Here is a 25,887-nt window from a genome sequence, read left to right as displayed (position 1 = left end):
ACAGATGTGTTGTTCTCAGCTAAATAAATATGACCTTATGCTACTTCAGGAAGTCAACCAAAATAATAATGAGAGCGATCCAACATTTAAAAATTCACAGCAACATTCTATTATTAATTACACCATTATCTCAAATGATCTTGTATCTTCCTTTCCTGGGTATCAAGTGACCCCAGAGAGTAAAGTGATCGTAATCCACAAACAATTTCATTGTTGTTAACAGTTGATCATCTGCCAGAGTCAAGGTCTCTGGTAACTGGGTCAATGGTTTAAAATCTGAAAAGGTTAGTGAGGCACCCAACAAGTCAAACGGAGATATTGGCATTCATAGAATCCGCTATAGAATCAGCACTTATTGGGAGCAGACATGGGAAATCAATGGTGGAAATCTGGCACCGAGTCTGTGCTTCCTTGATAGATCACTTTCGGGCAAAAACAACAACAAGGGGGTACACTACAATGCCAAAAAGAACTGGGTGGTATTCAAATAGGTTATACCAACAAAAAAAGGCACTTAATAAAACATCATGGACCATCTTCAAACAACCAAACAGTGCTTTTAAATTCTAAAAACTATGCTCACTAAAACGCTTGAGAAGAATATGTTAAAATGAAATATGGAAAGCAAAACGAACATACCACGAAGAAATATGAACAAAGTTGCATTTTGTTATTAAAACAAAAAATCTGAAAGCTTTTGGGGGATTAATTAATAACCTTGAATATGCAATAGAAGAGCCAACATCTCTGAAACATGCTGGACATCATTCGTTAATAATCTATACGGAGCCTCTGCAGTCACTGTCTTAGACAACAACATTAAACAGTACATGTCAAGTCCGCTGACTAAAATAAGTAGCGGGATAAAGGGAAATGAATATCATCAACACAAAGTCAATCCATTAGTAAACAAGTTATTGCAAGAAGAAAAAGTTAAAATGGCAATAAGTGGGTGTAGGAAAGAACCAACCTCACCCCCAGAAAACAACTGAATATCCCTAAAGGATCCCAACCCAACACCCGTAACACCCCCTCACTTACCTCTTCCTTCACAGCCCAGTGAACTGCTCTGACGGCCCATTTCCTGTAAAGAAGAGAAGGAAAGGGTCAACCTAGATGGCAGAGATTCACTAACGAAGGAGGAAGGCGGATGCGTAGACACACGTGGCCAATCACAAGCAAGTGTGGAAATTCAAGCAAAGACGTTCGGTTTGGAGGCGAGACGAAGGGGGGGCACTCGAAAGACTCCGGAAAAGAGGGCGTGGACGCACATCAAGAGGAAGGAGGAGCAAATATTCTGCCAAGCGGAAGAGAGGAGGATGAAGACGCCGTTGCGGAAGATGAAGACCGACGTCCAATTCCCATAGCCGGGGAACAGAAGCATGACGACGACGGAGCTCCAGAGACTTGAAGCGAAGAGTGGTGGTCATCCTGGGAGTTTTAACTTCCCTGCTGCAACTGAGGGAAGTTGTGGCTTTTCCCAGTATGTAGACAGAGGGAGAAGGGAGGTTTTACGGGCAGTGCGGGGAGGGGAAAGAAAACACAGGAAAGCCCTAAGACGAGTGAGATAGTACAGGGAGGAGAGGGAAACATGAGAGGGGCCTGAGACGAGTAGAGAATAGGGACCAAGAAGAGTCCCTGCTCAAACAGGGTAATTAATTATAAGAAGGAAAAAGAGAAGAAGAGTAAAAAAAGAGCCTGCCTGAAAATGTGCAAGAATTATGACTATTACTTGAGTATTTCTAAGTGTTCATTACTATTAAAAATTGGCATATAGAGAAAGGCTCTCTATAATCAATACCCGGGAAAGATAGGTTTAAGGTGGAAATCTAGGGAAAGCCCCAAACCACCCACTAGAGAATAAGAGGCACATAGTTCGTTTAATAAAGCCAGCGGGGCAAATTGCAATTTTTTTTCCTTTCTTTATTCACACCCCACCCTTCTAAAGGTCTAGATGTTAATTATCAGAGAGCAAAAGAGGTTCTTTTTCCCACACACCTGGATGTGGGGATGGTCCCTGTCCCTTACAAATCTACTATTCAGGCCATATTACTTACCTTGCTCTCCGCGTCTTCTCTCCTGACAACCTGGGATGACACACCACTGGAGTCGGGACCTGCAACTAAAGAAAAGGAAAAGAATAATACAATTACCAAAACAAGAAGATGACCTGAAAGACCAAAACCAATTACCCAGAATCACATTGGGCCCCCCAGGTTTATTTTCCACCCATCCCTCACAGAGGGATTAGATCAAATGTGGTGAGATCTATGAATCAATTTATTAGAATAACTAATTGCATGTGCTTGCAATGGAATGTATAAGCTATCATGAGCTTGTTATAAAAAAAGATGTTATAAAAAAGATTAAAAAATAAATAAATGTGGCGCCGGGCCCCAAGGGGATCCAAAACACTGTTTTTCAAGCAAAAATAGATCTTTGGTCAGAAATGTTAACGTAATTGTTCAATGTTGCTGTAAAATCTAAAAGGGTTCTGGACTCATGGCAGGGAAGTATAATCCAGCCAATCTATAAAAGTTGCCCATTAGACAATCCAACCAATTATCGGTTAATTGCCCTAACAGATGTTGAGGCAAAAATCTCTGCACGACTGATCCTCGACGTACCATGCCACGGCCACATCACCCCCCACTTGAGAAACCTGCACTGGCTGCCCGTCAACAAGAGGATATCCTTCAAGCTCCTCATCCACGCACACAAGACACTCCACAAGGCTGGCCCAGCCTACCTCAACAGACGACTTTCCTTCTACATCCCCAACCGCCAGCTCCGACCTCGCACTCGCCACCGTCCCGCGCATTCGAAGAACAACCACCGGCGGGAGATCCTTCTCCCACTTCACCGCCAAGACCTGGAACACCCTCCCACTGAGCCTACGACAGACCCAAGACCTGCTGACCTTCAGGAGGCTACTCAAGATCTGGCTGTTCGATCAGTAGCGGCCCCCCTCCTCCCAGCGCCTTGAGACCCTCACTGGTATGTAGTGCGCTCTACAAATGTTTGATTGATTGCTTGCTTCATGTGAAAGAAGAAATGTTACCGATATTCCAAATTGGTTTTCGCAGGGGCCAGGCAACGATCTCGAACTTGATATCAATTACCTTACTGGCAGAAAGAGTAAGTATAAAAGGGAAAAGTTATACATCTGTTTCGTAGACCTCATGGCTGCTTTTGATACAGTTTCCCGTAATCTACTGTGGGCAAAGCTATCTGCATGGGGTATTCGGAAACAATTATTAGACCTGATTATATTATAAATACTCTAATACATGGGTCCTGGTTAAAGTGGTGGTCTTAAACAAGGATGTGTCTTAGCCCCATGTCTTTTTAACCTTTTTATGGCCGATTTAACATCCTATTTTAAAAATGTTAATGCACATCCACCAAATTTTGTAGGACAACATATATAATATTTACAGTATGCAGTTGATACTATATTGTTAAGTCATATTGCTATAGGCGTACGGAGATTGACAGAATCATTTAATAATTATATTCTAGCCAATGGTTCACAAATGAATACTAAAAAAACTAAAATCATGATGATAGTTTCGACTAAAGCAGATATGAGAACATGGAAAATTAATGGGTTAAAGATCGAAACAGTAACATTTTATAAGTGTCTGGGCATCTCATTTGAGAACAGAATGTCTTTTAAACATCACTTTATCAATATAAAGGCATAAGCCACTGCACTGTCTTTTCCTTTTAGGAAGTTGCGTGATACACTGGTCTGTCTGAACCATGAGCACTTACTTAAGGTAATGAAATCAAAGCTGATTCCCTCCTTGGATTATGGGTCAGTAATTGTTCAAGGCAAAGACTCGAAAATCCTTGATAACTCACAAATAAAAGTTTTTAAATCAATCTTCATGGTTCCAAGGAATGTCGGGCACGCCAACATCAGAGTGGAATTTGGCTTCAAAAGACAAACCTTAATAAGACAATCTGCATTTTTAAAATGTTTATACTTGCTTTTCTGTTCAACCCCTTGGAAATCATTGCTGGCAGGAAATAATGAAGCATGTGTATGCAAGTGGTTGGAGATCTTATCTAACTGAGAGCCTAAACACTTTTAAGTCCCAGCCCTTTGAGCTTATGGCTAGAAACAAAGCTGTATTTAGACAGATATCAAATCAATTGGCCAACTTTTTATTGATTATACTGGAAAAGGAGGAGTTTGCAAAAAAAAGGCATGCTTGGTCATTAATTCCTTTAACAAATTGGAGCCACAACCGTATCTTTTTTACCATCTAAAACTATTTTTAAGAGATACATTTTTGTTGTTACGTTTTGGGCAATATCCCATAAAGGAAGGAATTCCTTTATGGGTACAAAACTGTCAAACAAATAGCTGTAGACTATGCGGCTTTCATAATGAATCATTATTACATATTGTATCCACTTGTACATGATAGCTACAGGAGAGGAAATCATGTTAAAGTCAGTCCTCAAAGAAAATTAAGTGTAAACATGTCGCCAAGCAATTAAAACTTGCCTTTCTGGGAAATCTGCATGTTTGTCATCACAATTTGTAAAGTCCATCCTCATAGTAGAAAAAAAGATAGCTTATGAGTGCCTCTCAGAAACCAAGGGTAGTTTTTACTGATTAGTAATCTGGTTTATTGATATTCCTTTTTTTAAATGGTGCTGTAAGAACTGAACATGGTGAGATCGTTAATTGTAATTGCACAAAAAATCAATATTGTTAGTACAGCTCAGGAGTGGACATTTTATACGGTTTTATTCGATTGTAGTAATCTGTAATAATTTTAACTATTAACTATTTGATCTACTTGGTCTATGTTGACCTGTGATAAACATTTTAATTTCATTTAAATAATAATATAGAATGATTATTCAAGTAAGAATGGCACTTTCTGAATGAGATGCACAGTGGCACTTTAACTCAGAAATTTAAAATGTAATGTAGTATCGATAGTTTTATGAAGATTTGAATTAGTTTATAAAGAAGCGTTGTTTTAACAAAGAAAGATAAATGAATTGAAATATAAGTTGTAGAATGAAATGCCATTCTAGGGATGGATTGTTGCGACTGCTATGATATGTTATCCCCAATTATCACAAAATTAGTAGTATACTGTCCTGCATTTGTTGAGTGAAGAAAATACAAATGTTTGATTATGTTAATATACCTCTATTCTTTTAAGCAAATTAATGTACTTTATATATTCCTTGATTGTAATGATTTGTATTAATCAACAATAAGGATGATATAATAACATTGGTCTGTTGGGTCATTCACAGTTTAGTTCCACCCACTACAAAATATAGCATGGGGCAGTGGGTCAGCCTTATTAAGCCACTGGTTAACTTCGCATTGAGTGACTGCATTTTGCTATCTCACAAGGAGCCCATCTGCATACAAGCTGATCCGCTTCAGAGCTTTATAGTGGCATTTGTATTTAGAGCCTGATGTGATAGCAGGAGGCTTTTGATGCACATTCCATCTCTATCAGATCCCATCTTCTGACAATGCTTTTGGAAATTTCTTTTGGAGAGTTTTTCTTTTCTAACTGCTGCTTTTTCACAACAGATCAGATTCTGTCCATTTGAAATTGTTCTGTATAAAATTATGCTCTTGCAAATTTTTTCTTTCCCTCCTTTCTTTTCCTATTTTTTCTTAATGTCTTTCCTTTTGTCTTGCCTTCCCTCTCTCCTCCCTTCTTTGACTTTCTCTTTCTATCTTTGTTTCCCTCCTCTCTTTCTTTTTTGTCTTCTTTCATTATTTTTTCTTTCTCTTTCCTTCTCGCTTTTTATCTTTCTGTTCCTTTTTTTACTAATTCAATCTTTTGTTCTTGCATTCTTTCTTTCTTCTTTATTACTTTCTTTCTTTTCTTTTCTTTCCTTCTTTCTTTTTTCTTTCCTTCTTGCCTTTTATTTTTCCTTCTCTGCCCTCCTCTTCTTTCCCTCTCTCTTTCTTTCTCTCATTCCATCTTTCTTGCTCTTTCTCTTACCGTTTCTCTTTCTTTCTTTCCTTCTCTGGTTGTTGCCTCCATTCATTCCTTCTTTCCTTCTCTTTCTTTTCTCCATTCTGTCTTTGTTTCTTTGTTTCTTGCTTTCTTGCTTTCTTATTTCCTTTCAAATGGCTTGCAGCTAAAACCAGACTGACTGACTGTTTTTAGGTCTGTGTTAGCCAAGACCTTTTGATTTTACTAAAATGATGTGCATAACAGATGGGGACTTCAGCAAGAATTCACCCATTATTTTTTGCTTTGTGTCATTCACATTTTTCTTCCACCCACTCCAGCATGCATTACAGGGCAATTTATCAGCCCACTTCAGCCATTGGCTGACTTTACTGTGAGTTATAGCATGCCACCCTTTCAGTGTAAGGGAATATTATGGTAATGTGTTTTTTTAGAGACCCAAAAACTTTTTTATGCCTGTAGCAAATGATTTTGTTATAGATTGATGTAGGCCTGACATATTGCCAAACAAGAAAGTTTTGCAAAAACCATGACAAAACTAAACAACAATCGTCAGTAGGGCTGGCTGTCAATGTCAGACCTTTTGACTTTGCCCATGCTTGTAAAGTATTACTAAGTCACTCCTGTGTAAACTTTGTAGCTCCCAAGACAGGGTGCATAGAATGTAAAAGTAGGGCATATAGAAATGTAATATTAGCATGCTTTTACTGCAGTGGTCTTAACGTAGCACACCCCTATAAAAAAAAGCCTCGGGCACCCCTCAGTTTTTTCGAAATTATTCTGCTAAATTGGCAATGCTTAAATATGTTTAAACATTGCAGTTAAGCTCTGTTACCCCTTTTTACACATATTGGTAGTCAGGATATAAATAACAAACATTAGCAATGGCCCAAGGTGGCTAACTGCCGCTCATGTTTTTAAAATTTAAACAAAGCATAATGCTTTGCTTGGCCAGAGACTGGTGCCCCCCCCCCCGAGATCACTTAAGTCCCACCCACAATTTGAAGATCTCTGCTTTACAGTGACAAGCACCCAAAAGCTATTTTCACTGTTGGAATGTTGGCTGGCTGATAGGATAGAGAAGCACTGGGAATTAATATTAAATATAAAGTTTAAGGTTAGGACCAGCTAGAAACGGAATTCATGGACTGTTTTTTATATTTATTAAATGTCTGACTCAATGCTAAAATCTGATTTATAATGCAAATTAGGGAAGAAGGTTTTTTTTCGAAATGTACCTTTTCCCTAACTGAAGCTCCTGGAGGCTAATTTGTATTTGCCTACAATTATTATCCAGCAGGTGAGTGGCCCTGATGAGGTTTGAAAACCGCTCACAGAGCAGAGGCAAAGGCCTGGGTATGAGAGTTGTTTTGTTCCTCTGACAGGAAGAGCAGTTGGGCAGTGCCCAGGAATGTAATTTTCTTCAAAGAGGCCTCCCCTGTCAGGCACAGTTTAGCACAGACCTACACAGGCCCTCTCCTTTGTTCTCCCAGTCAGGCAAGCACCAAACTTAGTGGGGGGATATCTGCTCACAGCACTGGTTTTTAGTGACAAGGAGAAAGGGACCACTGATTACCCAGGCCACCGCTCTGGGTGGCAATCCGGCTGTGCAAAATGGAAGTAGGGTTACTCCATTTTGAATTTAGTGAGAAAGGGGCACTGTTGGATTGTTTGCAATAGGGCACACAGGAACCAGTGCGAAACTTGGTAGAATTACACCTGGGAGCTTTTCTCTACCAGCTAGAAAGGGGCGAGGAGTTACCTCCCCACACAAGCTAGTGGCAGGCTGAAATATGGCACCCTTTAAAAAAGTATACCCACTTGACCTGTGTTTCTTCTTCTGCACCTAACAAGTGCTATTGGTTCTGATCCCCAAATGCAATATGCTACATATGCAATATCTTTTTATAAACCATATGTATTCTATTTTCCAAACTTTTCTCATATTCATTAATCTCAAAGAGCATAACTTTCTTATCAAGTACTCCATATATTTGAGTTATACAGTAAATACTCAGGATACACAATCAATTGGGCCAGTCTCTGATATATGTGCTCTGTGGGAAGGCACCGTGCCTTCCCAGGAACTGTGAGGCCCGGGTGGCGAGGGTAGGATTTTGAAATCTGGGGATCTACGTCATGAGGTATCCAAACAGTTTCTTTGAACTTATCTTGGAGCCCCCACTTGCGGCACCAGGAAGTGGGATGTGCAACACTGGAGAGGCCTCCCCCTGTTAATGCTTGGGAGGGAGTCATTGTTTAAAATGATGGTGCTGCCCGCTTCATTTATTTTCTACATCACACACCATACCTGGTTCCCCCCACAATACTTTCGAGACTTTGATGCCATGGTACCAACACTCCTCTGGGACAAAGGAGCCCCATGGACCTCTTTAGTAAAATTGATGAGGGTTTGGTCTGATGGAGGAAGCACTCCCTGCCTCTCAATATTATTACTGGCTGACCCAACTTACTGGGCCGATCGCCTGTATGACAAACCCGCGTATAGGATGGATAGACGTAATATGAAGGCTGGTGACTCCCTTAGAGCCATCTATGAAGGTGTGCATAACATAACGTTCTTGGGCCCCACCTCATCAAAGATTAAACTCTGGCATGCTGGATTAGGGGCACTGGAAATGCGAGGCAAGATCACCCGGGCCACGCCACTGTGGGACAAGGCGCAGTAGGCAAACATCAGGGATTTGACAAATGGGATCTAATTGGCCTGTAGTGAGTAGGTGACTTATGGGCAAATAGGGAAATGAAGTCCTTCTGCGACTTACAGAGGGAATACCAGCTGGCACCCTCGAGACTTTCCATTACCTGCAAATTTGGCATGCCCTGATGGGGGTGATATAGAAGGGAGAAGAAGTTCCTGAGGCCTCCCCATTGGAGGATATATTGCTTGATGACGATATCCACAAAAAAGCGATCTCCCTGACTTACCGCAAACTTCTAAATAACTCCACTGATCCCCTAGTTAAGCTCAGTGGAAGGTGGGAGGATGATTTGGAACACTGGGAGGATGATGAATGCCTAGAGGCGCTGGCATCCACTGGAGAAGAGGCTATTCGCTTCCGCTTCAGACTGGTGGAACTTGAGATACTTCATAGGGCCTATAAAGCATGTACTAAGTTGGATAAGATGGGGATAGGTGGATCATCCCTCTGCTCTAGGGGCTGTGGTTGCGAAGGTATTTTCTTTCACATGGTGTGGGATTGCCTGAAACCGCAAATATTTTGGGCATCAGAGGTTTCCAGTATTACGGCACTGTACACTGTGAATATGGAACCCTTCCCAAAATGGTGCCTACTGAATATATTGGAGGTGAAGGACCTGACCAGTGCAGACAGGCGCTGGGTCACATTAGGTCTTATGAAGGCCAAACATAACATAGCCAGAATGTGGGAGCAGCATCCACCCCAGTTCTAGGGGAGTGGAAGTGGGATATGTGCTGGTGTATGATGGCGGAAAGGGTGGTCTATGAAAGCAGGGGTTGTCCCCACAAATGGACAAAGATCTGGGGGAAATGGAATGAAAGTAGGAGAATGTTGTGCACGCCTGTCAGCGGGATTGATTTACTGGTGTTGGAGTAATTGTATGTCAGATTTAGCCGTGACGATTGTGGGAAGGGTGGACGGGCTGAACACTATAAGTACTGTATTGGACTTGCTTGGTGTTTATTTACTGCAATAAAAAGAATTACAAAAAAAAGAATGGTGTGCTTGTTAACTCTTTGTTCATGTGTTACTGCTGTAGGACTTTTGTGCCAAATTACTCATAACTGTGAACGGACGTAGTCGCACAATTTCCTATTATTTTGCATCAAAGATTTTCCCAAATTACTTCAATTACTCTGGCGTAATTACAATTCAGCCAGGCCTAGCTAAAATCTCCACCTTTATCTTAGTAATTTGCATTTAGTAGTGAATGAAGTAGTACCACTGGAGTACTACTTCCCATAGTTGAAAATGCCTTTGTGAATTGGCCACTATATTTTGAAACATGGGTTTGATATTTAAGATGTGATACAGTTTTAAACAATTCTTTACAATATTTTCGTTAGACATAACATTTAAACAGTGACCAAATGAGCCCTTTGGTCCTTGTCTATGTTTTCTTTATTTACTTGAGCTACCATTTTGTCCCACAATGCTAAATGTTTCCTAGAAAAACTCAACACTGATATGATTAGATAATGATAACCTTTATGATTCTCTGTTCCCACTGTAGCAAGACATTTTCTTCAAAGTACACAGCATATGCTAATGATAAATACATTATGAACAATAACCACACCACTTAAATAAGCAATAAATTGCAAACATGGTAAGTAACATAACTCTGTGTGTGTGTTCTAACTGGTAGGCACTATATACGCACTGTAGTGAGAGGACGGCCGGAATCTTCCAATGTGGCATCACACTACACAAACCTCAATGTACAGGTATTTTACATTAAAGATGGTTGTTATTATTTTCTGAAACACACACAAACATAGAGTACAATACTTGTTTAAATCTTAGCATTAAAATAATATTTTATGTGTGGCTCACATTTGAGATAGAAGTTTATGTAACAACTTGAATGGAGAACAATTAAATCAAATAGCTTTCAAATCATTCAAGCTGTTTGCAGACTAGAATCAAGTAATTGGTTAAACCCCTAAAGGTAATTGGGCTTAACTTTATGAATTTCCTTCCTTATGTAAAAAAAAAAAAACTAAGCACTTATGACTACACTTAATGCTGTGAAAATGCATTAATATGTCATTCAAAGCAAATCCAGTTTAAAGCAAATGTTCAATATACTTCGAATAGTCAAAATAAACAAACTGAGGAACATTCGAATAGCACCTGTACCAGATGATTAATGATGAAGTGTCAGACTCCAGGGGCTTTAGCAATTGTCCATCATCTTGTGTGTTTTGCTTTAGCAATTGCCTCATCTAAGACATTGAGGGATACCGTCATAAATAATTGTTTTAAGTGGACAGAGTAGTTGAAGGCTACTGGATATTGGTGCTGCCTCTCCCCACTGTTCAGTATGCGTTACATAAATATAAATCAATGATGGACTTGGTTGCTTTCACACAAATTGAAGCTGCAACAGCTCTTTTTACAAATTACAAAGGTACATTTTAATTCTAATTACATTTTCAATGTACAAATTGAGAGGTAAATTTAACAATATTCAAGCTTGAGACTCAAATACAACATTTCCCTCTCGATTTTAAAAAAGGACCCTTGACTGCAGAAATAAATTTTTTACACCAATCTTGGTACTAATTTGTTTATGTAAAAAAATAGCAAAGAGTGTCTGCAAGGACAATGCAAAGGTAGTTGATAGCAATCTTTTCCTGCTATGGGGTAAAAAGTGCAGTAAATTAGAATTTTAAAATGTAAATACTTTGGTCCTTTACTAATGTGTTTTTTGAAATGTGTAAACAGATTGCTCAGATCATCAAACGTCCTCAAATGCAACACATTTCATGTATTCGTCTACTCCTTTTGAGGTTAAATATCAAATAACTTTTTAGCTTATTCGGCTGAATGGACAAGAACATATCCTAATTGGGCCATAGGCTATTTATGTACAACGTTGGAACCCTTTGATTACACGTTTGGGAATTTTGCTCAGAGACAAAGTCCTTGCCTGCATGCATGAAAGGGAGCTTAGAGTGACATATCATTTGAGACATGCAGAAATTAGGAGGTAGTTGCTGATGTGGATGTGTATAGTTTATATGCAAAAATGCATCAATGAGAAACCACCTTAATTTATTAATTGAGACATACACCATAGATAGCTTACCACAGAGCATAAAACATAAAAACATGTTGGTTCATTGAGTCCATGCACAAGGATAAGCTGAAAACCAGATTGTTGACACTATTTATATTGTTTACTTTTTATAGACTTGAATCCAGTCGTGGCTCCTGGAGGGAGTGCTGCGGGGCGGTGTGGCAGTGCGGGGGCGGGCAGGATGGGGGTAGTAAACTCCAGCATATGGCCGACCGGAGTTCAGTACATAAATAAATAAATAAAACGAATTACATTGCGTGCACTGCAATGCATGCAATGTAATTCATTTTATTTATTTATTTATGTACTTAACTCCAGTCAGCCATATGCCGGAGTTTACTACCCCCCACCCTGCACCTCCCCCGCCCCACCGCCCTCCCTCCAGGAGCCGCGACTGCTTGAATCTTAAATACAATACACTATATACTTTCTATGACTGTTGCCCAATTTGCAGTACATTTTCATATTGTTTTGGAGTACATTAAGCATTTCAGGAATATTCATTGTGTTCATGTGAAGCAGCGATAATCTAAATTACCCCACATTATTCCTGGAATTGTTTTGTAAGATTTTAAAATACAAAAGCATCTTCACCTCAATAAATGTTACAAGTAAAACATGTATTTGCATTGTAAAACTTTATCTTCTTTTTTACTCCTCTGGGAAGATATTTCTCTCCTTGAAAAAAACCTTATCTATCATCCCAACCAATTTTGGGGTGCTCATTCTTCATTCCCTATGTGGCTACAAATGTTTGTCCAGTGCATGATTTAAGTACATCTTCAACTGTTTTCAGGATGTAATTTGTGTTCAGAAAGTTTATAAATGCACACAAACATGATCACCTGGTTTCCAAGACATCCCCACACATAAAAGCCAATTCTTTCCTAGGATATTCTCTGACAGTTAGAATGCAGGATAATGGTACATTTGAATGTGCGAGTAAATCACTTTGTGAGTCAAAAATCACATTCGGTGAATATGAAACAATAATTTAAAACAATAACAAGCCATATGCACACCTAGGTTCAACTTAACTGAGCAAATTGATTAAGTAATTTGGTCATATCGTTGCAGTCCATGAAAGAGGGATCCTGCTTTACACACTCATTATACTTGCAAACCTTTTATTCCACAAAAATGAAGCAATGCAAATATTTGCATAAAATTTTGAAAATGTCCCTTTCTATATTATCTGCGGTTTGATCTAACCATATAACTCCATGTTACAGAGAACTAATGGGCCTTTATGCAAAACGTAACCAATTGTGTGTAGCTTGAAAGTTACAAATCATTATGCTCAGCATGGACATTTTGCAAAAATGCCACTGATTTTGAGTGTAGTCCAACATATATATTTTTGTTGTGTCCAAAGCTGTACCTGTTAATTTATTTATTTTAGATTTTTCAACACTAAAAGTTTGCACATATAAAATGACCGAGTAATATTTTTCTTTGATGGATTGGTAAGATTGCTCAGTAGGTTTATGCATCTGACTTAGTCTTCAAAGTGTGTACACTGCAAGCCACAGGTTTCACTTTTGGTGTTTCCAACTCAGCTTTTATACTAAGACAAAACTAAAACATTATCATTGAAATGGGTAATGGTAATACTTGTTACGAACAGTGCTGCAAAGAAGAAGCATAAACATTAACACTATCAGAATTGGCAAGCAGAATACTTATAAACATATTGTTCCAAGATGTGCCATCATTTGAGCTTTGTCACAAAATTATTTACATTTTATTTGATTTATAATGATATTATTGATAAACAAAGAGATTTATCCTAAAACGAAATATTTTCCCCCTGGTTTCCATCCATACAATTTCTTTTTTTTTTTCATTTTAGGGAGGCTATGGCAATGGATGCACTGACAAAATACGTATATTAGGGAGTTAACTAAAAATTCATTATTAGGATCGGGTCGAAGGTTCCATAACTAGGTCCATTTCTCTAGGCTATAAACTGTGTTCCCTTTTACCCAAACAACCCACATTTTACAGAAAATTGTCTGTTTCCTGGTCTACCCGTACGTGTAACATTTACACATGCAGTATTTTCACCTGGTAAAAATATCTGCATGTATAAATGTGATGCAAATGTGCTTTTGCACATTTATCTATTTACTTTTTCTCTCCACTGGGAATGTTATACCTTGTCCAATAGAAAAACATGTTCTATCCTATCTATCTATCTATCTATCTATCTATCTATCTATCTATCTATCTATCTATCTATCTATCTATCTATCTATCTATCTATCTATCTATCTATCTATCTATCTATCTATCTATCTATCTATCTATTTATGTATCTATCTATCTAGCTATCTAAAGTTCATACATTTTTGCAAATTATTTTAAGCAGAATAATGGTTTTTATGATTGGTTCCTTGGGTATCTGTGGACAATCAACTAATATCAGCATTAGAAACAAACTTACCCAAACCATGTAGTATAGCATTTCCAAATTTCTATATATATATTTTTTAGAATAGAGAACATGATCACTAATCTAATGGTAACATTTTTTGTATCTTGAATAAATTCAGGCATCTCGGTGTTCCTAAGGTGAGGAAAGTGATGGCTGCAAATTACTCCAAGTCCTATTGGTGAATCTACCTCATGGTCCATATACTGGCCAATTTAATCAGTCCAATTGGACCATCACTCAACGTTTTGGCCCATGATAGCAACATATAATGGGTCTTTATTAGGACAAAAACATCAGGAATGCTAGGTGTATTACCTTAAAATCACAAAGGCATTGTATACCTAGTAGTGCTCCCAAAATCAGAGAGATAACAAACAACCCACTGAACTGTCAAGTAAGAAAAGATAATTTAACCAGAGGAAGAGGAAATAGTTCGTTGAGTATAAAAATGAAGTCCCAAAATCATTCTATTTTAACATGACACTGGGTGAAAAAGTAAGATCTAACAGTAGGAGCAGCATAACATCTTCCTTATGGTCAAAGAAGCTAAACGCCTAGCTAGAGTGCCAGGGAAGCTAGTTAAATGCTCTGTAATAAATAAACTAAGCTTTATGTTTATTAGCAAAGGTTATTGACTTTGGGATGGAAATATGAAGTTTACTTCAAGGCGTAGTAATGCTGCTCTTCAGATTGTAGACCTGCTTAGCTGGCAGTGGACATTCAACTTGAATATAAAATGGGCTGCCTTCAAATGGCAGTTACACAGGGCAGGAAAAGGTCGCTCCTGTTAGGATCAATGCTTTGCAGGTATATTCAGGAAAATGTTTGAATTATTTAGTTTGATATACTGTTTTTGTGTCTTCAAACTATTTTCTGAGAATCGTTGATATTTTAAAGAACTGTTCTAATCCTATCTATGTATTCTCAGTGATTTGCTGGCAACAGAATGGTGCTTTCATGCTTGCTCTGGGTTGAAATGTACTATAGAATTGTCAAAGCTCCAGCCCCGTGTTGTGCCAGTGAGACTCTTCAGCTTGACTTAGTTCAGTATAAACATGTCTTCCAAGAAATTACAAAACATGATGAGGGCACATTTAGTTTCTGAGTTTCTGAGAACCTCTTTAGTAATAGTCAGGTACAATCTGCAGTCAGAAAATGAGCGATTAAGAAACGCACTACATGTTTCAAAGAAGTAAACGGGTCCATTAAAGCGAAAAAACAGTGTGGAAATCAAATTACACAAGAAGGAATGTCACTGTCGGTGGGACTACTGCAGGAACTTAAAAAAACATATTTCCATTGTATTTTGTCATATTGCACTCATAGTGCAGTTCACATTTTTCATATTCTGTAGTGCATTTCATTGTGACAGATTTAGCAAAATCATTACAATCTAGAGAAATGATGGGCAATTTGATTGCACAGTTTAATTTCATTTCAAAAGGAGGTCATGCACCTATTTCTGAATGCCATTGGACCATGGCTAGATTGAGATATTACATGTACCATGCAGCATGAAAGTTTCTAACAGCATGTCTTTGTACCCGTATATGTGGGAGTTGTACGGGGTCAAAGATGCTTGTTGAAAGGCTGGAATTTTCAGTGGAACAGCATTGTCATGGTTTCTTCCTATCTTCAAAACTTCAACCCCAAAGTTAAACTGAGACAATTGCTTTCAAGATTCCCCAACAGCATTGCCCTTCTCACTAATGCTACTCAGTTATTAAATGACGATCCTCTCCCGCTTCTTGAATACCTACAAAATAGGTACTAATATTGACACAGAGAGTATTGCATGTTATCATGAATTAGAAGATATATGGCACAATGTCTTTTACAGGTTCATCACTTGATGTCTAAAAACTGGTAATGCTAGAATGGTGAAAAAATTGAAATCCTTCTCCTGTTACCTTCAACCCTCCTACCTTGCTTTGACTTGACCTGAGTCACTGGGCTTCCTTCCATGTCTGATGGCAATACGTGGGTATGCTGTTCAACAGCAAGCTCCTCAACACCCAAATATATGTTGTCTCCAAAACAGTTTGTTCCATGTATATTTGCTTAGAGGGGTTCTACCTTCCTGCTGTCATTCTCAGACAACAGCCCAAGGTCTATCTGGCTTAGTACAAGAGCGTCTCAAAACTCAAAAGAAACCAGTATCACAAGGCACATCTCTTGCTTGGCTTGAAGCACTATGACCACATTATGGTGTCACTGGCATCCCTACTGTGAGAAATTGGGTTACTGGTGGAGGGAGATGAAGCCCTACTCAAGTAGAAACCACAATCATTGTCAGGGTGGGGAACAAGCAAACCCCAAATTAACCTGTGCTCAGCCCTCTGGTAGCTTGGAACGGAGCAGTAAGGTTTAACTTATAGGCAATGTGCAAAGTATTTATGCAGTACTTAAAACAGTAATAAAGTGAAACACACGAAAAATCGTACAATAGAGTAAACTCTAATAAATAAATCCAGGCCAAATGATGCAATTCTAGAGATTAAATGAAAATAGCACCAAAAAGCCCAGAGCACCACTCTCAGCTATCTGGTTGTGTGAGATCGGGAGAAAGTCACATGTTCAGGCTGGCCACGATTGAGCCTGAGTCGGATACGGGGACCAGGTTACTCCCGCTGAAAGGTTATCTTCTCAGTCCAGCACAAAGATTTAGCAGTGGAGGGGACTGCACGGAGCAGGGAATGCAGCATGAAGTGCAGGCCTGACATCATGGACAGTCGTCACTGTAGCCCAAAGATCCTGTGTGGACCGGAACTTTGCAGTGGAGGTCTCAGCGAGCAGTCGATGCTGTAGCTCAAAGAGTAGGGTTGACAGAAATTCGTGTTGGTGAGCTGTGCAAGCTACAAGGTTTTTGCACCAACATCCCCGTTCGCAGTTGCTAAGAGCCCAAAAACTTCAATTCAGCCTCTCTGAGGCCTCACTAAGGGCCCAGAAACTGTGGGCAACACTTGGGGGTCAGGGACTTGCTATAGATGGATATGAGTGCTTGTTTAGATGGTTGTGAGTCTGTTATGTCCCTGTGGGTCTGAACAGGACACAAGTAGACTAGCTCTTGGAGTCACTCTGAGAGTTATAGGTTCGGATGCAGGCCAATCCCTCCGATACAGGCAGGAGCACAGCAGGGCAGCAATTCAGCAAGGCAGTAGTCTAGCAGGGCAGCAGTCAAGCAGAGTGGTAGTTGTTGCAGCAGCATAGCCTTTCTAGCAGAGTATGCCTAGATTCAGAAGTGTATTGAAGAGTTGGTGTCTGCGGTCCAATATTTATACCCGGGCCTTCCTTTGAAGTGGGAGAAGTTTCAAGAGGTTTCCCTTTGAATTACATAGGTTTCCTGCCTCCCCTGTCCTGGCTCCAGACTAACTACAGGCAGCATGCAGCCCTTTGTGTGGAGGCAGGACACAACCTATTCAAATGTAAATAGGGGTGTGCCCAGCTCTGCCTTCCCATCCTGCAAGTGATGGTCCACCCAGGCACACCTAAGCTATCTATTGTGTGAGGCTGTCTAGAAGGAATACACAAAGTTCAACTTTCAGCTACACTCAGTCATGTGACCCAGAGACAGGCTGCAAGCACTAAATGTCTAAGCCAAGAAAAAGCTACATTTCTAAAAGTGGCATTTTTAAAATTGTAACTTAAAATCTGACTTTAACACAGGAGAGGATTCATTACAGTTCCAAAGACACACAATCACAACGGAATATCTACTTTGATTTGGAAATTATCCCTTGTTAAATGTAATAAGGTGACTCAAACAAATGTAAGAGTTTTCACTACCAGCACATGTAAAACTTAAAAGTACATGGCCAACTTTTTAAATACACTGCACCCGAATTTCGTTGCGCGCGCTGCATCGCAATTTGCGATGCAGCGCGCGCAAAGGAATTAGTTTTATTTATTTAAATGTGTACTTACCTCCGTTCATCCATATTCCGGTGTTTACATTTCCCCACCCTGACCCTCCCCCGCCCCACCTCACCGCCCCACGGAACTTCCTCCACGGACCGCTACTGTGCACATGCAATTTTCACTTAAGTGGTCAACAAATGTGTGGATCAGAGCACTTGGGCTCAGTTAACAAAGAAAATAGTAAAGAAGCACTCACATATTTATCAAGGGTGGGCAGAACTCATGGAATTTGACTCCATAGAATTCTACATAGTTACAATAAAAACTGCTAGATACCGTGGAGTTTGGCCAGTGGACAGAAATAGGCATGTCATGCTGCTCATGCTGTGATTTAACACAGAGAGCACGTTCTGTGCTGAAAAAACAGTGCAACTGGCACCACCCGGTGAATCAAAAGGTGCTCTACTTATACTCGAGTTAATTTTGCTGCTGCTCGAGTCGCTTTTCGACTCAAGCTTCAGCCTTTCAGACCCGGCTTTAGAAATATGTCACCGGATTACCTCCTAGCACCCAAATATTGCTCCTGGAGACACCATATCTCGCTCGTCAACTTACTGTTTTGGAGTGCGTACTAGCAAAGATTCTGCTATGCAGCGATTAGTGGAATTTGGCAGAAAATTGGCGTCTGCAAAATTCCACCAATTCCGCTAGCAGAAACCAAATATTTTGCCCATCCCTAATACATAGACGAATGTGTGAGTGCAGATTTGCTGCTGGGATTCACAAACGCTCCCAGGAATAAACACAAAAAACAGTGTAAGTGCAGATTTACATATGTATTCCTGGGAAGGTCAGGTGGCATTCCTATACGGATTGCATTCCCACAGTACATAGGTTTCCAAAGTAGAGAGCTTTTCACTGTGGAAATAGGATACCCTTTGTACACTCATCATTTTTCCACAGGGTAAATATATTTCCCCATGGAGTAATCCTTTCCTTAACCCCCCTCTCCCACTCCCCCATATCTGGAGGCAATGCATTCCGCTTCCCATTCTTGAAAATAATGTATGTCAACCCTTTGCAAGAATCCAACTCTTGCCAAGGTTAAGGGGAATGAGAGATGGTTATGACTGCTGAAAAATGTTCATGAGTGGAACACCAGTTTTGCCACAGCGGGAGTGGGACATAGGAGTGTGCAGTTCTACATACTCCTGTCTGAGATAGATCGATTTACACCTGTTAGGAACCCCCCTCGTGAATTCCTGACCATTGTGAAAAAGGCACATTTGATCATAAACTTAAAGTTTCATTTACAACCACATTTAATGTTTGGGATAAGGCTCATATATTTTAAATAGAACAGAGAGAATCTGATTGTATAGAAGATGAGGTTGTGCAAAAAATGAACTTCCAAAAAGCATATATTGCTTGTATTTAGAGAGGTTCACATCTCAATATCGTGCACCCTACTTTTTTGCTACTCTTCCTCAGAAACCTCACTAAAAATTCCTGGTATAAGGGACTGAAGGGCAGATATCTATAAATTGGTGGATGTCTCAATATTAAAAACAAATAATTCTACAGTACGGCCTTCAACACAATTTTCCCCTAATTATGATAGAGCCAGTAACAGCAGGTATTATGAGAAGTTATGAGATCCGTGGTATCAATGTCACACCCACATTTGACTTCAATAAGCAGCCACAATCATCGAGTGAAAATCCTTTCATGGAATTACTAGGGCAATCGGACCCAAAATGAAAGATTGCTGGGTGATTCTTGATTTTTAAGGCGCCCTATAGGATCTCACTTATGATCCCCTGAAAAGTCAGGTGTTACCAGTACCCCTGATAGTGATAACTTCTGAGAGGCTGAAGTTTAAAGAGGATTACCATGCCACTCGTAATGAGGGTCTTAACGGTATACACAGGGCCGGCTTTACGGCAGTGCGACAGGTGCAGCCGCACTGGGTGCTGACCTGTGGAGGGGGCGCCGACCTCAGGGGGGTGCTGTGTTTAGCAATAACATATGATTGGAGAGATGAGGGTCACTTTTGCCCGGTGGTAGGGAGAGAATCCGAGGAGGTGGTCATGGGGTGGGGGGCGCCAAAAATTATTGTCGCACCAGGCTCTGTCAGCGCTAAAGCCGGCCCTGGTTATACAGACAGGCATATCTTCACCTAAAGATGGAACTCCTAAATGTTTTGGAAGAAAATTCAGAAGACAATGACCAACACACATTAATACACACACACACACAGACATTAGCACACACACACACACACTCTTACTCCCGAAATTGTTGAGAGATGCCAACGATTCAAATAATTATAACAGGACATAAATAAAATGCCTTATGTTGTCCAAATACTGCTGAGTAAAATGCCCTTTTTTTGCCTAGGTATCACCACAGTGTTGACGATGACTACACTGAGCACTATTGCACGAAACTCTTTGCCTCGAGTGTCCTACGTCACGGCAATGGATCTGTTTGTCACAGTGTGCTTCTTGTTCGTGTTTGCTGCTCTGATGGAGTACGCCGCCCTCAACTACTATTCAAGCTGCAAAAAACCTGTGTGTACCAAGAAGAAAAAATCGGTAAGTCGCATGTTACCTTCAAGAGAATAAAAGATGGTAATTAATTAGAGCAACAGAGAGAAGACAATTCAGAATGCCACAGATGCCCCCAGAAACGGACGAGAAAAGCATTAAAACTAGGCTGGTTAGGCATTTTATTGTGGAGATGTGTGTTATTTTTTTAGATGTGTGCTACCATATTTTGTTAGACATTCATCTAGCAGTTACAATGTGTGCCTAACTCGAGTATCAGTCCCATACATCATGATGGCAGAATGATAACACCTCCTTTTAAGTGAGTCTCAGTTAATGTTGTACTAATAATAGAGCTCTAAAAGAAAACCAGAAGAAAGCCCCCAAAGCTTTGCACAGGGTGTCTTCACCAAAAAACTAAGGGGCATATTCACAAGGAAATATCGCCAAATTAACGGCACTTTATTGCAGCCAAAGTTGCGATAAATTTATCACCCCATTCACAAGCTGGTGTTAACAACCCACAGCACCAGTTTACCCGCGATAGCAGCTGCAAAAAACATTGCCACAGCTGACCCCCGCAACTATTGCTAATGAGATGCAGAGTAGGCGTTCCCGTGCCCAAAGCTGCGACAACACCACTCCGCAACATTCTCAACGACCAAACAGAACTCCAATAAGAACACAAAACAGGCGATTAGGCACGTTAGATGCAGGAAAATAACACCTGCTCTGACCTCGTGCTAAGTCGGACCACAGCCTGCACCACGAAAGGGAGCACAGCCCAGAGCTGCACATGAAGAACCACAGATGCCCCTGAGCAACTGCCCATGCAGCACAGACACCCAAGAGGGGCACAACACCCACTGACACCACACCCAGGCCCGCCACAGCTCCCCGGCCCTCCCTCCCCCAGACAAATAAACTGCACACCAACACCATGAATCCCCCCCGAAAAGAATTTGGACTGATGTCGCACAAGCAGGAATACCAACACACATGCGTGCCCAGAAAATGGAGAATCAGACATACAGCAATACAATCCCCAACATAAAACACCATTCAAACCAAAACCCAAAAAGCATTCGGATGAGTCCTAGCGGGTCTGCACTGGGTCAATCTTTAGGACACAGCCTGGAAGACAAAATCCAAGAGAAGAAGGAGTGCCATGCACACAACAAAGGAAAGAGAGGGAGAGAGAAAGGGAGAGAGTGAGGAAGAGAGACGGAGTGAGACTGCACAAGCAGTGAAAGGACTCCCGGGCACCTGGCCCTACATGCCAACATGTGTGTGTGTATCGCTATCGGGACACCATGAGCCCATGGCCTTGCCTCAATCTCTGCACCAAAGCCACATCACATTCCGAAAACGCAAGTAGTAGTCAGACATACATCAGGTATGAAAGCTCCTTTGTACCAATGCAGAAGGCTGGAGGACATCTGCACCTCCGACCTTGGTCCTGAACCCGGCTGGAACACCCTGAGAGAGATGCCATGGCAGACGTGGACGACTCCCACACCACGCATTGGAGCAAATGAACAATCCTACTTATCCACACGCCACACACAGAAGGCCCTGCATGAGGTACCCCTGCATGGGATGCCCTTGACACTCACGGAAACAGCAACCCATTCTACCCAACATGGCCCACACAATCTAATCATAGCCCAGAGCTGTGGCCTATCCTCCACACAACTGCCGGTTCCACGAGATGCAACAACGCAATGTCAGGTCATCCCGGGCACATGCACACACCCCGTCACGTGGAACAGTACCGTGCACGTATGCTGCATTCACTGGGCATCAGCTACCGGCTGAGCTTCCGCCTGGGCTACGTCACCTGCATCCAGCCCTGGTTCCACTCCCGAACATGCACATTCAAGTGTCCCATGGATGTCTGCCTAGCCAACACAACCGTAGATGAATTGGACTATGACTTGTGTCTGCGCCCCCTGTTGGACCATGAACAGGAGTGTAACTGAGACAGCCGTGCATGGGATGCATTGACATACTGCGTATGTATTGGCAGTTGTGCATGGGAGATTGCACAATTCCTCGTGTGCAGTGACCACATTGAGAGTAAGAATGGGGGAAACCCAGTACACCCTTGGAGGCTTGGGCAATTCAAACAATAGCAAGTAAAGGTGCCTACAAGGGATTTTACTTACAAAAATATATTCTGTAGTTGTTTATCAAGGAATTTCTCAGTGGTTGAGTCTAATTAGATCACAAACCAAAATTTCACCCGTTAAAACAATCAGTAAATGAGTAAAAAGAAGAACAGCACAAACACGGGAATATCTTTTGTTAAGTATACAAATATATTATATATATGAATCAAATTAAAAAGGGAGTGCAAACGAACAAGAGATTCAGCAATAAATCATGAAAGAGGTGTAGTGCAATTTATCCTACAGTTCATGAATAAAAACATCTATTCCAATAGAATCACAATTGACATTTCTCCTAATAAAGATAATGGTCACTTAAACACATTAAGTGTTTTGGAAGTAGATGGCAAAGTCGACGTTTCGGTCTTTAATGACGTCAGTCCGTCGGACCATCTTCAGGACAGTGGATATTGCATATGACACAGACCCTTTTCTTACCGAATGAACTCAGCACGGTTGATTCAAATTCACAGAAGTAAATTTCACACCACAATTTCAATGGCAGAGCTATCACTGATCTAAAAATCAAGATCAGTCCGGCACGATAGTGACAGTTTTAGAGGGAAATCAAACAGCATCCAATTAGGGTGTCTTGACAGCAACAATCTGTCACAACGTTATTCGCATATGGGCATCAGTCCAATGGCAGCGAAAAGGAGTGACCACATTGAGGCGCTCCCCTATTGGGCTGTGTTGCGGATTGGGGAAAAGGCGTGGACTGAGCACACCTGCCCGGACCAGTTAATGTGTTCCTCGAACACGACAATGACGTACTATTGGAACATATTGCACATGAAGCTGCGCTGGCATTCATGGACGAGTAACTACGTCCCTGCAGCCCCATCGGATTGTCACTCATAGCACAGGTCCCAACAACTTGTTGCATCATGAGGAATGCTCACATATCCCAACACATGTCTGCCTTCCTCAGGACTCTGGATGCATGTGTGTGGAACTACGTGTGTGTACACACACTTGTGCAAGGTGATGCCGGTCCATGCTCGGAGGAACACAGCATCGTTTTGCAACGTTACCAATTTGGACACACTGCTGGGGTGAGTGAACACACATGTCAATGTAGAACGACATGTAAACCGGTCAGACCCTTCCACCTGATCACTCTCAGCAGAGCGGACAATTTGCGCACTCCGGTGGCAGAGCACTATGCTGATCACATGGGCTGTGAGTTGAGCCCCCTCACACGGGTCAAGGGGCAGACGCCAGACGACACATGACTCGTTCAGAACGGCAAGGTGTGCTGAGACCGTTGTCCATTTTTGCCTCACCATTTTCTGAACCTCAACATGTTTCCATACTGCGTGTAAGCGCCTTAAGCCTGTCCCTGCCTGTTGTGGCCGTTGCCTCGTCTGTACTGACACGCAAATGCCAATAAAGTCTATGCCAATCCACTGGTGTCTAACTGTGATGAGCGTTGAATCGAATGTCCACTCTTGTGCCACAATGTGTATTGTCCCTACACTGGGAGGAACTGACTGAAGCATGTACAATGGGGGTGGCTCCCTTTTGCAATCACCACCTCTGTGGGCCAGACATTGTTATGGGATAGTTGCTGGCTGACCTGTGCACTTACTTGACTTCTGAAATGTGAGTATGGGGTCCAAACTCAAATCATGTGTATGTCATGAATTGTAATAGGACGTGGCCACACAGATGTGTGCGTGTAGGTATGCGACGTGAGGTCCGGTTGTCACATGTGTGGTAGGACACTACCTCTGGCCTGCTACCGATTGGGCATTCCTACACACAGCCCTATTCAACACAGGTACGTGTGCCTATGGTGAGGGGGTTGTGAGACTGTAGTTTATGTGCAATGGGGACACAGCTAGTACTCACCTCCACAGTCATCCAATTGGCCATGTGTCTCAGGGATACACATACGCATAGATGTCAGTTACCAGGGTGTAGCTACATGTGCATCATTGTCCCTACATCCCACCATACCTCTATACGTAAGTGAAAATAGTCATGGCACATATGTATGATTTAGAATGTTTTATTCACATTCAGGTGATTGACGGAGATGTAGCTGTACATGGCCATCCTAGCCCACATTACATGGAAGCCCAGCGGTGGGTCATACAGAGTCATTTGGGGAATGAAAAGTGTTTTGGACGAGGGGGAGTGCAGTCCACAGCAGGCTTGCTGTGTGATTGACCAGCAGTGAGGATATGGCAGTCCGTGTCGGGGTCCGGGTGAATGTCGCAGAGTGTTCCGTGGGTCAGTGGGAGGTGTTGTCCCAGGGCATGATGCATAGGTCAGAGCCAGGCAGGGACAGGCCATATGGCGGTGATGGATGCTACTGCCTCCTTCCTCACACTGTAATTTCCATCCCCATCTTACTCCCCTGATACTGGTTCTGTGTCCGGTGTGTGTGGTGGGGTAATGGCTGCATCACTGTGTGCCACTGACACATCAGACTGTAAAGGTGTCAGGGCTGCATCACCGTGTGCCAATGACACATCAGGGTTCAGAGCTGTGTGTGTCGATGTTCCCGCTGCAGCCATCTGTGACAGGTTCAGTGGCATCAATGGCAAGGTGATGTACTGCAGGGTGTTGAAATTCCCAGCTACTGCTCGCTGGTGTCCAGTCGTAGCAGCCAGACTTCCAGCCTGCATCTGCTCCATGCTCTCCATTGCCCTCCGAAGCTGTGCCAACTCTGTGCTGTCATCACTGGTGCCTGTCCGATCAGACAGTTCTTGTATCCGATTAATGGCACCAGCGAGGTCAGCCAAGGCCTGTGGTGGAGCATAGTGCGCGCAGCGGGTGTCCAAAAAGGGACTGTACGTGGTCCCGGATGGGACTCAGACACCCGCGTATGGCATCGAGTTTGGCTGCCACAAGCTCGAATCCCACATGCAGCTGATCAGCCAACTCCACCTGGCATGCCCACACACGCTGTAGTAATTCCGTGTCTTGGTCGGGGGGGTCATGGGAGACTGATGTGGTGGTGTGTGTTTCCTGCTGTGTGGTCTGTGCAGGTGGTGGGGTCACCTCGAGGCAGCTAGCCTGCCCTGCTACTGGGGGTCGTGTGCGGAGGCTGTCCATTATTCATTGGAGGGTGTCCTGACATA

General features: G+C 41.7%; 1 protein-coding gene across 1 annotated transcript in view; it reads left to right on the top strand.

Annotated features, from left to right (window-relative positions):
- The window catches only part of LOC146805595 (gamma-aminobutyric acid receptor subunit gamma-3), a 1,239,042-nt gene that overhangs the window by 1,169,221 nt on the left and 43,934 nt on the right, over positions 1 to 25,887 (top strand). The window contains exon 6 of the mRNA XM_085623813.1: positions 20,476 to 20,676. Within this exon, the coding sequence (XP_085479939.1) occupies positions 20,476 to 20,676 (201 nt within the window). The remainder of the gene's footprint in view (positions 1 to 20,475; positions 20,677 to 25,887) is intronic.

Source organism: Triturus cristatus, chromosome 8, assembly GCF_964204655.1.
Source record: "Triturus cristatus chromosome 8, aTriCri1.1, whole genome shotgun sequence".
Classification (NCBI taxonomy): Eukaryota; Metazoa; Chordata; class Amphibia; order Caudata; family Salamandridae; genus Triturus; species Triturus cristatus.
The sequence above is the reverse complement of the archived record's forward strand: the minus strand, read 5'-3'. Positions and strand labels throughout refer to the sequence as shown.